The sequence below is a fragment of the Carassius gibelio genome, chromosome A16, assembly GCF_023724105.1.
Source record: "Carassius gibelio isolate Cgi1373 ecotype wild population from Czech Republic chromosome A16, carGib1.2-hapl.c, whole genome shotgun sequence".
In the NCBI taxonomy this organism is placed as follows: Eukaryota; Metazoa; Chordata; class Actinopteri; order Cypriniformes; family Cyprinidae; genus Carassius; species Carassius gibelio.
The window spans coordinates 19,042,452-19,055,483 of record NC_068386.1 but is presented as its reverse complement, the minus strand read 5'-3'; the positions used below and the strand labels follow the sequence as shown (position 1 = coordinate 19,055,483).

Here is a 13,032-nt window from a genome sequence, read left to right as displayed (position 1 = left end):
GCTCCCGTAGGAGCCTTTCCCGTATCTCCCCACTGCCGCTGCAGTGTCTGCTCCCGCAGGAGCCTTTTCCGTATCTCCCCACTGCCGCAGCAGTGTCTGCTCCCGCAGGAGCCTTTCCCGTATCTCCCCACTGCCGCAGCAGTGTCTGCTCCCGCAGGAGCCTTTCCCGTTCTCCCCACTGCCGCAGCAGTGTCTGCTCCCGCAGGAGCCCTTCCTATACCTCCTCACTGCTGTGCAGTGTCTGCTCCCGCAGGAGCCTTCCTACACCTTCTCCCTGCTGTGCAGTGTCTGCTCCCGCAGGAGCCTTCCTACACCTCCTCACTGCCGCGCAGTGTCTGCTCCCGCAGGAGCCTTTCCTGTACCTCCACACTGCCGTAGCAGTGTCTGCTCCCGCAGGAGCCTTTCCCGTTCTCCCCACTGCTGTTGCAGCGTCTGCTCCCGCAGGAGCCTTTCCTACACTTAAATATATATATATATATAAAAAAAAAAAATACCACACATCACCTCCGCCTAAAGGCATGCCATGCATCTGAGGTTGCGGTGATAGCATCATGTATCGACAATAGCCAAGACGATATTAGGCCCATTCTCCAACCAACGTTTTTTATAATAATCATTAGGCGGCCTACCTTAATTCGGCCTACCTTAATTAATCAAACCGCTCCGTTATCCCATCTCAGCACTGCATTTCCCGCTCGCCCGTGCCCTCAAAGGACGATGTGAGCCCGTAGGTTTAAAAAAAAAAAAAAAAAAAAAAATCATTGGACAAGCGAGATGATCGTAGTGCCGACTACATGAACTAGCAGTATTTAAATATAGTATTTATACTTAATACCAGTGTATCAGTACTTCCGAAAGTATATATATTTTTTTTGATTATGGGCGATTCCATAGGCTCTTTTCGTGCACCTGCATGGTCAAAATGGTAAATAGTAAGCTCAGACAGTATAAAGAATCTTTCTCTTACTCCACCCATGCACGATTACATCGTCGATATGTACCATCGATCTCACGTGCTGACAATGACCACATCGCCGATACATGGCACCCATTTGGGGTACACTGGCACAGGAAATCCTAATTTATTTTTGCACGCTTAATTTCGGATACTATGACTGCACCAAGATTTTTTCGGACTCATTATCGGAAGCAGCTCATTGGATGTGCTAAACAATTATCCAAGTAAGCCTCACAGCGTCTACCCTCGTAGACAAATAAATCATCCTTAGTATCGAACTCCCTGCCAGGCGCTGCAAGAGGGCTCCCGGTTGAACCAACCTTTGCCTTCTCCATTCAACTATTATAAATCATCCTTAGTATCAAACTCCCTGCCAGGCGCTGCAAGAGGGCTCCCGGTTGAACCAACCTTTCCCTTCTCCATTCAACTATCAGCAAAGCTTACTCGTTTGACAACGCAAATATTCAAATCCTGCCAGATGCTTTCCCACTTAATCAATCTTGGACTTTCCATCCAACCACCAGCGACGCTTACCCGATTAAAAAAAAAAAAAAAAAAAAAAAGCGACATTTACCTATCGAACACCAATGAGTACATTGCAGCCCAAATAAATTTTCCCTTCGATGGCAAGATGTACCCATTCAATACCCAAGTTACGCTTTCGCCGAACACTAACGGGCTCTTCGCAGATAAAACAATCTCAATTTTCCCTCCGATGGCTGGAGAGACTACCCATCTGGTGTCGCAAATTTTAATAAATATAATAAATGAAAATACAAATAAATATAGAAAATAAATAAATAAATAAATAGATAATAAATAAAAAGACACCGGATGCTGGCCATAGCCTCCCGACCAGATAACCTTACATTTTTTCAATCCTATGGCCGGCAAGGCTTCTCTCTTCGATGCCAAGAGCTTGAGCTCCCATCGGATGCTGACGAGAGCCTCCCGGCCAGACAATCTCACCTTTTCCATTCTGCGGCCAACAAGGCTTACCCGTTCGTTGCCTGGAGCTCACACTCCCTTCGGACGTAGGTGAAAGCCCCCGGCTACCTGCTTTTCCATTTCTGTCTTTCGTACGGAGAAGTTTACCCGCCCAACGCATGGAGTTAAGGCTCCCATCTAACGTAGGTGAGAGCTTCCCGGCTAGACAACCTTACCTTTTCCGTCCTTTGGCCAGCGAGGCTTAACCGTTCTATCCGGGAGCTAAGCTCCTGTCGGACGAAGGTAAGAGCCTCCCGGCCGGACAACCTTTTCCGTCCTTCAGCCAGAGAGGTTTACCCGTTCGATTCCTGGAGCTAAGCTCCTATCGGACGTCGGTCCGAGCCTCCTGGCTAGACAACCTGACCTTTTCCACCCTTGGCCAGCGAGGCTTACCCGTCCGATGTGAGTGCTCCCATCGGACGCCGGCGACAGCCTCCTGGCCAGCCACCCACGACCCTACTGTGTGTTTCAGGTTACTAACCTACAAGCAAGCTGCTTAAATGCTGCAAGTACCTAACACACAATAAACTCTCCTTCCTTCCTATGGTCACCAAGGCTAAACCGTCTCTTGCCAGGAGTAGCAAACTCCCTTAAACGCCGACGACAGCCTAACGACCACGCAAACTTACCTTTTCCAACCTACGGCCTGCGAGGCTCACCCAGTTTGTCCCCGCCGGACGCTGGCAAGAGCCTCCTGGCCACCTATCGTTACCTTTTCTGTCCGCCATCCGGAGAGGCTTACCCGTTCGATGCGCGTGCTCCCTTCGGACGCCGGCGAGAGCCTCCCGGTTAGACCACCTTACCTTTTTCCTTTTCTATGGTCAGCGAGGCTTACCCGTTCGATGTGTGTGCTCCCTTCGGACGCTGGCGAGAGCCTCCTGGTCAGACTTGCTTTACGTTTCCACCCTACGGTCGGCGAGGCTTACCCGTTCGATGTGTGTGCTCCCTTCGAACGTCGGCAACAGTCTCTCGGCCACACAACTTACCTTTCCATTTGACGGTAGGCGAGGCTTAACCGTCCGACGCCACGAGTCTCGTCCTCTCGCCAAATCCTGCAAAAAAAAAAAAAAAAAAAAAAAAAGCTACCCTCAGCTACTCTCACATCTTTTAACCCCGTCTGGCGAGGCTTACCCGTTCGATGTTCTGAGTTTGAGGCCCCATCGGATGCTGCGAGAGTCCTCCCAGTCGGGTTTTCCTTTCCAACCCTCCCCGTCCGCCGAGGCTTACCCGTCTGTCGCGTGCGCTCCCTTCAGACGTCTGGCGAGAGTCTCCCGGACGGGCCTATGCTTGCCAGCCGCAAGTGAATCTCATCCAGCCGATGCCGTGAGTCGGGATCTCCCTTCGGATGTTGCCAGAGTCCTCCTTGTCGGCTGGCCCAAAAGCTTTTTATCTGCCTAACCGAGAGGACCCAGACGTCCGTCATCCTGAGTCTCAATCTCCTGTCGGAGGCTTCATGGGCCCTCTCGGTCAGCGTTAGGCCCTTCACCCACTGAATAGCAGGGGCTATCAGCCAGTAGGGCCCGTACGCCGACACCGTGACCTATTCCGGTCGAGGCAACTCGGGTCCTCCCGGTCGGGCACCACAACCACGCCGCTCCTCCTCATCGGCCGGCAGGGCTCACCGATCCAACGCCAAAAAACTCCAGTTGAGCATCGGCCCGAGCCCTACCGACCGGGCGCCAACAACCACGTAGTTCACTAGCTGCAGCTGGTAGGGCCTACTCTCTCAACGCCCAAGTCGCTCCCTCCGGAGTACGTAGGCCCTTCCAGCCTGACAACGAGATAACTTCTCAGAAACCAAATCAGCCCCCGCCAGTACTCTGCTTTTTGGGGGGCATTCTTTAAACTGGCGGCTGTCCTCCTGTACATTTGCCTTTTTGGGGGGTACTCTAGCTTCGGGCAATTCCCGAGCTCGGAGCCCTTCCCCGGACAGCACGCCAAATACGCATACCATACCTCAGCTAATTATATGTAAGCGTGAACTAGTGAAATGTAATTATCTATGAAGATTCGGGAGGAGCGCGTCAGATACTTAGCCTAATCATCACAGGTGGACCACAATCAAGTAATCAATCCCACAGTATAAATATCGCTGACTTACCTCTATCCATTGACGGTTTATCAGCATCCCTCCTCCACCCCATCTCCTCACTTCAAGTTCACTTTACAATATACGGGGAAGGGGGGGTACTCTAGCTTCGGGCAATTCCCGAGCTCGGAGCCCTTCCCCGGACAGCACGCCAAATACGCATACCATACCTCAGCTAATTATATGTAAGCGTGAACTAGTGAAACACCATTTAATTTAATCTCTATCCATGGTGTATCCCTCTCTCTGTGCCTGTCTTTGCCTCTGTCTCAGTGAAATGGTGGATACTGCTCGTAAGGCCCTTATATCCCGTGTTGAGGAGCTGACCAGTGAAAGATCTGCCCTGAATATGGAACTTGATTCTTGCCGTGAAACCATCAGCCGACTGGAAGGAAAAACCAAGGAGATGGAGGATGAAATCAAGCGGTAATGTGAATGACAGGTTTTCATGTAAAACCTGGAATTTACTCCAACTTATTTCAGTTACAGCAGTTTACTGAATACTTTACGAAATCGTTTTTATATAGCATTTGAAATAATAGTTTAAAATCGAACTTGTTTACATAAAATTACACTGCTTAGTATGTTTCTGGAAAAAAGAATGATGAACATTTCAAAGAAAATAAAGAAAAATATTCACATTAGCATTCAAAAGCCTTGGATTGGAGTTGGTATTTAGTCAAAAATTACAGTAAAATTATGAAATATTACAATCGGAGTTGAAGCTGAAAAGCTGAATTCTCAGCAGCCATTAATCTAGTCTTCAATGTCATGTGATTCTTCACAAATCATTCAAGAAGCATTTCATATTATCATGTTGAAAACATTCATGATGATTAATATTTTTGTGGAAACAATGGTACATTTTTTTTATTCTTTGGTGAATAAAAAATTCAACAGAAACCGCATTTATTTTTAAACAAAAACACTCTGTACCATGATAAATGTCTTTGTTTCCTTGCTGAGTAAAATTATTGATTTATCAACAAAAAAAAAAAAACTAAATGAACTAAAGCTCTTGAATAGTAATTTTAACAGATCAAATTAATAGACAACAGTTTGTGTTTTGTTTGTTTGGTTATATATGTATATGTGTGTGTGTTTTCTTATTAAATAGTTTTTATATTTTAACAGATTACAAAAACAGCTTGAGAAAGTCCAGTCAGAGGACCCTGATGTAAGTCTTTATGAAAGATTTCAGTTGTAAAGCATATTTTCAGAGATGTTTATGAAAAGTACTATTCTGGAAATTCTACTATCCTGTTTCCTAGAAACACTGAAATCCCTGCCTCATTCTCTCTGGTTCTCTCCAGGCTGTGCTACCTACTTCCCTCCGTCGCTTCTCTCGTTCTGAAATGGCCCGGGTGGTCATGGAGAAGAATCAGTACAAAGAGCGGCTGTTCGAACTGCAGGAATCTCTGCGGCATTCTCAGCTTCAGAAGTGTGTTAAACTCCCTCTCCCAAGTCTTTATGTTCATGTTTCTTGTCTGTTTATTTGCTATTATGATATTATGCCAGTAAATAACTTCGCAACAAAATCTCATAGCATTGCGCTAAAAATGAGCACAAACACATTTTTGACCACATTGTGACACATACTCACACCATAGGATTGTGACTTGTGCACAGACCAAATTTTTTTTTATACAGAACAAAAAAAAAAAAAAAAAATCTAGTATACACACTGATCAATGTATTCTGTCGTCCTCTAGAGTTATAAAAGAAGAGCAACTGCCTGTGGAAGAGAAGGGTAGTGTCTGGAGCAGGTGAGGTTACTGTGCAACCAGTCTCTAAAAGTCAGTTTGTGGTATTTTCTGCTATGAACCAATTTTTTTCCCTGCAGGTTTAATAATTTTCTAAGTCTGACAAAAGGTCAGTTAGCTCCAGCCACAGCTCCAGCAGTAACCCTCTCTCCAACACCAGCTTCTGTACAAACACCAGTGGTGTCTCCACAGCAACTCTCTACAAAATCACCCCTGACAGAGTGAGTCCTCTTGCTTTAGCAGTTTCAAATATTTGCTAATTGATAGTCTGTCTGCTAATTTTCCTTTGTATTATAGTGTGGGGGATTACTGGTCTATAAGGGCCATTACATAGTCAATGCATTGGTACGTGTATGCAAGGCTACGCATTGCTACGCTTCGGCTGCCATTATGCATCAGTGTGCAGCCAAATGTGTCGTCCTAGTTTTTGATACGCGACGCACCGATGCACGCAATACTATGAGTTGTCGGTGGGTGCGACATTGCAAGTATTGTACATTAATTCAAGTATATTATGTTTACAGAAGAAGAAGGTTTGAATACAATGGCGGATGAAGGGGAAAAATTATGCGAGCTTATACATATACATCCACATTTATATGATATATCATCGCAATTACAACCCAATAAAATAGTGTTGGAAAATGCCTGGAGAGAGGTTGCAACCGCGATGGGTAATCCTTTAGATAAAGTGAAAACAGACTGGAAAAGTGCCAGTGGCAAATTCACTAGGGCGCACAAAAAGTGGAAGGTGTTGTGCAGAAGTGGTGAGGGGAAGCTAAGTTTCGACATCCTAAAGTACTGGAAATGTCTCTCCTCGTCCAGGCTTCGAATGGGAAGTAGCAGGGACACAAACTCCCCATCCTAATCTCTTCTTCGATATAATGGCTGAACATACCACTGCCTATCTTTGCGCTGCATTTGTTGCCGCCGATGTAAAATCAGCAACAGAATGCATTCCTCTTCAGTTGCCATTTTGATCTGAATATCATGTGACCCGACTCTAATATCTAATATCTCCCGACTCTACTACCCCCTGTTACGTGAGCTGTGTATTGCATACACGCATCACCCGTGATGCTTGCATCCACTCTTTGAACTATGAAAGGGAGCGAGTCGCTCGCGTTGACTATATACCCCCTTTCACACTATGATTCGGGCAAATACACGGTAAAGTGTCCCGGCAATTGTTCCCAGGTCGCTAGATTTTGCACTTTCACACTGCCAGTGGTTACCCGGTATATATGCATGCTTTCACACACAACCCGTAAAGATCCCGTAACTACACATGACATCAGTGTGTGACGTGTAATGTACGAGTCGAAAACGTCAGGCACGTTATACTTTCACTGAAGCTGGCGAACGATCTCGGCATCAGCGCAGAAAGTGAGGAACTAACTGATCTCCGCTTCATTACAGTTTGCACATATGTTTTTGTCACGAACGCTGATCTTCCTTCAAAACAGCTAGTAAAAGAGTCGCACGATAACGAGCATCATCACCACGACACGGCATTAGATCTGGCTTTTGTTCACACAGCGCTCGTCCTAGGATTGAACCAATCCCGGAATCAATCCCGTGACGGGTTTGCTTTCACACAGAAAGCGACCCGGCAATGTTATGCCAATGTGCCAAGTCCAACGTGCAGTGTGAAAGGGGCTTATGTAACGGCCCTAACTGTGCGTTCACACCGCCGGCGTCGAGAGCATCAAAAATCGCTCTTGTATTTAAAGTGGCCGCAAAGCAAACAAGCTTGTTGATCTCGTGCAGACTAACCCCAAGGAGGGTAACGTTATAAGTTAACCTCATTAAATATTGTTGTGGACGAAATATTAAGATCCTTTACTTAAAATGATCAAATTTCAGACACTTTGGTCCATGTATCACTTTTAATTTATTTATGTCCCTGTACGCAAACAGGGACACATCATAGATTATTGCAAATGCGAAACAGCAATAATCAACCTGTCCTCCATTGTGCTTGGGAACTAATGGTCGGAGCTGCATTCTCTGGAATCCTCTCAAGCGGTAGACTTCTCCATTCCGATTGGTTGCTGCCCAACCACATCATAGCTCATTACCATAAAGTTGCCTTGATTTCAACTCTCCCCGATGCTCTCAACGGGCAAGTCATGACGCGCCGCTCCTCGACGCCAGCTTACATTGAAAAATAGCTTTGAAAATTCTTGACGTCGGCGGTGTGAACGCACAGTCAGATTCATCAACAAATGTTTTGTGGGTCCTTGACATTTTTTGCGTCTACTATAAGAAAAAGTCTAGTTTGTACTCTTCCTTTTCATGTTGGTTGTATATATGGTTTTATTTATTTTTATTTATTTGTTATTTGAAACTTTAATTTGAAGTACAATAAATTTTATAGTTTGTAAATATAGTTTATAAATTTGTAAGTTGCTTAAAAATTTGTTGACTTTGATGCACTATAATGTCATTTCCTGTCTTATGCATTTTTTTCCACATGGTAGTTTTTCAACGATAGTGCGTATTAAAAAGACTACTGTATGTATAGCATTGGTTACTTTTGCTTTTCGTTATTACTCTTTGCTCAAATGAATAATTTTATTCTTACAGAAGTTCTCCATCTCTCAGCTTAAGAAAAAAAGAGTTGTACAGGGAGATCCGTACTCATGTGTGGGCTGCTCTGGGTAAAAAACAGTTTAGTGGCTGGAGCATGCCCCTCGCTGTTACAGACATGAAGGTAAACACATCTATATTTTGTTATCTTTAGTAACAGGTAGAGAGCCATCCACACCTCAAAGTGCATCTGAAACATATACCGTCCTAGAGTTCTTATAAACAATATTTACAAATATCTCTGACATTTTCACCTTTAATATTGCTTAACTGAAGTCCGCTGAGTGTAATTATAAATCTGTGTGTGTATTTGTGTGGAGCAGGACTCAGGACTCCCTCCTGAGCCCAAAGATGTGCCCGTCCTCATCCAGCTGAGACTGCTGGACCAGAGAGATGCTACAGCGAAGGTGAGAGTTCCTGGCCAGTCATTCCATGTTGTTTTAGTATTTTTTATATATACTATTATAGTATATATTATTATTATTTGTAATTTTTATATTTTCATTTTTAGTATTATTATATGTATATTGTTTTTTTTTCATTTTCAGTAGTTTTTGTTTGTTTTTGTTAATACTTATATCAAGCTATTATTTATTTTAATTTCAATTTATTCTTATTAATTTTAATATTTAAACATTTAAAGGGATAGTTCACCCAACAATGAAAATGTTATATTTATCTGCTTAGCCCCAGGACATCCAAGATGTAGGTGACTTTGTTTCTTCAGCTGAACACAAACAGAGATGTTTAAATCAAAATGTTTCAGTCTGTGAGTCTTATAATGGAGGTGAATGGGAATCACGGCTAAAACATAAAACAACAAAAAAAAAAACGCGCACAAACAAAACTAAATTAAACCCTGTGGCTCGTTACGATACATTGATGAGTAAAGACAAAAAACATCAGTCTGTGCAAGAAACTGAACAACATTTATATAATTTTTTACTTCTGATTCACACAATGTCCGAACTGTTAGGAAACTCTCCTGAGCACATGCTCTTGAGCGCGTTCTCAGCAGCTTAAGTTAAAACTTAAGTGCATTACCACTTATCTCTCAAATGGACCATTGACACTATCTTCAATCTCCGTTAAGAGTGTCACTGGTCCATTTGAGAGATAGATGGCGGTAATGCATATATAAGTCTGCGATCCACAATTAAGCAAGAAGAAGAGTTGTGTGTTTAAGTGATGGGAGTTTTACGAGGATAAATCATTATACAGGTAGTGAGTCAAGTTTAAACTTAACATTAGTGTCACAGTCATTGACAGGAATTTGTTTTTGGGGAGTCATGAAACAAACAACTGTTGGATGTGATCATTACCTTATGTTTGTAAAGTAAGTAGTGAAAGCAGTGTGGAATTAGAAGATATATCAGAAAGGTGGGTATTTGGAAAGGCACAGTGGGATACATTCACAGAGATATGTAAAGAAAATTAAAAAATATATAAAAAAAAGAGCAGGATATAGACATTTTAATGAAAATGTGAGAGAGGCAATAATTAGGGCTGCCAATCAGACAATTATAAGAAAGGGTGGTATTAAAAGACAGAAGTTAGTTCCGTGGTGGAACGATAAGTGCAGTGAAGTAATAAGGAAATGCAATAAGGCTTTTAAGGTATTAAAAAACACTAACAATTTCCAGCATTTCATAGGATGTAAAAGAATGCAAGCAGTGGAAAGACTATTAAAGAAAAGAAAAGAAAATATTGGAAAACATTTTGTGTTTTACAATAGGAAGAAGCACAACAATGAATCAAGTTTGGGAAATGTTAAAGAAAATGGCCGAGTGGAATAAGACGAGATTGGGGACACCCAGTATTGGAAAATGGAGGGGTGGTGTCTAGCAATGATACAGATGTAGCAGACATATTAGCTAAAGCATTGTCTGAGGTTCACAGTTCTGAAAATATATCAGAAGAGGGGGAAAGGGGAAGACAAAAAACAAGTGACGTAAGTAAAGAATTGTTGGAAAGAGAAGAAGAGAGGGATGATGTTATTAACTCTCCCTTCACGTTAGGGGAGATGAAAAGGTCCATTAGTAAATCAGGACTTAACTGCTTAACTACCATGTTGGACCATATATACAGATATAGGTTATTTTACATTTCTATAATAAAATTTGCCAGGAAGGGAAATTACCAGGAATTAAAAAAAAAAAACAGTTGTAGTACTCATTGATTCCCATCCACTTACATTATATGACTGACAGACTGCAGCGGTTTGAGTTCAAAAACAAAGTCAACTACATCTTTGATGCCCTGGGGGTAAGCAGATAAACATCAAAAATTTAATTCTGTCATATCTTACTCAACTTGAATTTGTTCTAAACCTGCATGAGTTTCTTTTGAAGAATGTTGGTAACCTAAATTGTGATTGATACCATCAACTGTTTGGTTACCAACCTTCGAAAAGAAACTCATACAGGTTTGGAACAACTTCAGGGTGAGTAAATTTTGATGACAGAATTTTCATTACTTATTTCAGTTAATTCATTAAAATGTCCTAAATATCCTAGATTTTTATTATTATTTATTAGTTCATCTACTATACACTTTTAATTTTAGTTTAGCTTTATTTCAATCACCAATGTTTTTTGATTGTTTTAGGTTTAGTTAACAATAAAAACATTTCACTTCATAAAGTTACTCTTTGTCCCAATTAGAAAAGATTAGAAGGTTAATTCAGGTTAGGATATGGTCAGTAATTCTACTTGTGTTTCAAGTTAAACGTATTATAATAGGTGCTTAATGTCTTACGTTGCCATAATTTCCATTTTACTTTGTATATTTCCCAAGAGTCTAAGTAACCCGAAGAGGAAGTGATTTTCGTTCCTCTGCTATGCATTTCCACTGATTTTAGCCAGTGGAGATTAAGGTCAGGGATCTAAAAGATGTTGATTAATAAATGTTTAATCTTTCACAGCTCATTTGTGCTACTGCAGTTCCTCCAGAGATATCAGGAGAGCAGACGGTACGTTCAAACAAACCTTCACAATCTTTTACAGCTATTTAACATGTATGGTTCCCACACCATCTGACCAATGCATTTCCATGATTTTTTAAGTCATTTGTGACTACTGGTTATTACAAATAATTTCATACATTTTACACTCATAACAAGCAATTTTTAGCCAATTAAATATTTTAGAGCAAAGCATAACTAGTAGTGGTCGACCGATATATCGGCCGATATTTGGCATTTTTCAAATATCGGCATCATTCGAGGTGGGACCATTATTTTGACAGCGCTGAGCACACATTGCTCACACTCTCCCTCTTGTTTACTGTCCTTGTTAAGAGTTCTGTCTAAGATTAGAAGTCTGTCTAATAATCAGATAAAACGATAAAAAAAAAGGAATGTAGGAATATAATTAGATGAATTGGGAATATAAAGGCAAACATACTTTCCCGTTTGCCGTTAGCATTAAGCAAATACTCATTTATATCATTTAAACTTAAATAAAATCTTTGAATAACTAATGAACATTTATTTTCACAAACTTGGCAAACTTAGTCTAATCCAGCTGTGAGATACTGTGAAGTGTGCTTTTTTGTCATCTAAAGTATAAGTATGTTTCTTAAATATTCATTAAAATATAAAATACAAATTATATCGGCTATGGGCCACCCTGTTTTCCAAGATAATGGCATCGGCTGTCAAAAAAACAATATTGGTGGACCACTAATAACTAGAATTAAATGGTACTCACTATAGAAATTTCCTCATATTTTCAGGTTTTCCTTGAATGTGGGAAACTTGTATTACAAAACAGGTTGTTTTCTTGTACTAAAATGTATTTAACCACCACCTTAATCTAATTACCATGTTGCATCATGTCATTCATTACTGTAAACATTTCACACCCCGCCTCCCATCCTCAGTGTTTTGTGTGGGCCATCACTGGACCTGCTTCCAGCAGTGAAGTCATAGTGATTGACCCGGCTCGCTCCAATACCATTCTGGATCAGTTCAACCTTCCACCCACATCCCCTGCATTATGCATCTGTGCTGTGCCCCCTACTGGTCAGTCTGAGCACTGCCGCTTTGTAGAGTTTACACTGGTGTTCTGATGTCAGAGGTGATATGAGTTATAGTAATTAAGTATTATTTTAATGGAATAGGTCACCCAAAAATTAAAATTTCCCCATGATTTACTCCGCCTCGAGCCATCCTATGTGTATATGACTGGAGTTGTAAAACAAACAAAAAAAATGTCCTGGCTCTTCCAAGCTTTATAATGGCAGTGAATGGTGGTTGGGATTTTGAAGCAAAATGAAGTGAATCTGTCCATCATATAAAGCACTTCACACGGCTCTGGGGGATTAATAAAAGCATTTTTAAATGAAGCAATGCATTTGTGTAAGAAAAATATCCATAATTAAAACTCTATAAACTGTAATTTCTAGCTTTCACTAACTGTCTTATGCGTGTTCATGAGAGATCATGGGGTAATATTCATTTTTGGGTGAACTATCCCTTTAAGTATAATTTTATATTTTCTTGAGTATTTCTCAAACTGAATACCTTTTAAAATACTGGTTTACAAGGTATTTCCCACCTGTTTACAAGGTGAGGAAATGCTGCTTTTTACTTCTTGTGGTTTCTGAGTACAATACCGTTCAAAAGTTTGGGGGTGGTAATG

At 41.6% G+C, this 13,032-nt stretch overlaps 1 protein-coding gene across 2 annotated transcripts in view; it reads left to right on the top strand.

The window, feature by feature from the left end:
- LOC128030842 (C-Jun-amino-terminal kinase-interacting protein 4) overlaps nucleotides 1–13,032 on the top strand; it is a 40,616-nt gene that overhangs the window by 12,787 nt on the left and 14,797 nt on the right. For both annotated transcript variants that reach the window (XM_052618881.1, XM_052618880.1), the window contains exons 11-19: nucleotides 4,308–4,460; nucleotides 5,169–5,211; nucleotides 5,348–5,475; nucleotides 5,747–5,800; nucleotides 5,878–6,018; nucleotides 8,387–8,513; nucleotides 8,713–8,796; nucleotides 11,313–11,360; nucleotides 12,272–12,413. In XM_052618881.1, coding sequence (XP_052474841.1) covers nucleotides 4,308–4,460; nucleotides 5,169–5,211; nucleotides 5,348–5,475; nucleotides 5,747–5,800; nucleotides 5,878–6,018; nucleotides 8,387–8,513; nucleotides 8,713–8,796; nucleotides 11,313–11,360; nucleotides 12,272–12,413 — 920 coding nt within the window. The remainder of the gene's footprint in view (nucleotides 1–4,307; nucleotides 4,461–5,168; nucleotides 5,212–5,347; nucleotides 5,476–5,746; nucleotides 5,801–5,877; nucleotides 6,019–8,386; nucleotides 8,514–8,712; nucleotides 8,797–11,312; nucleotides 11,361–12,271; nucleotides 12,414–13,032) is intronic.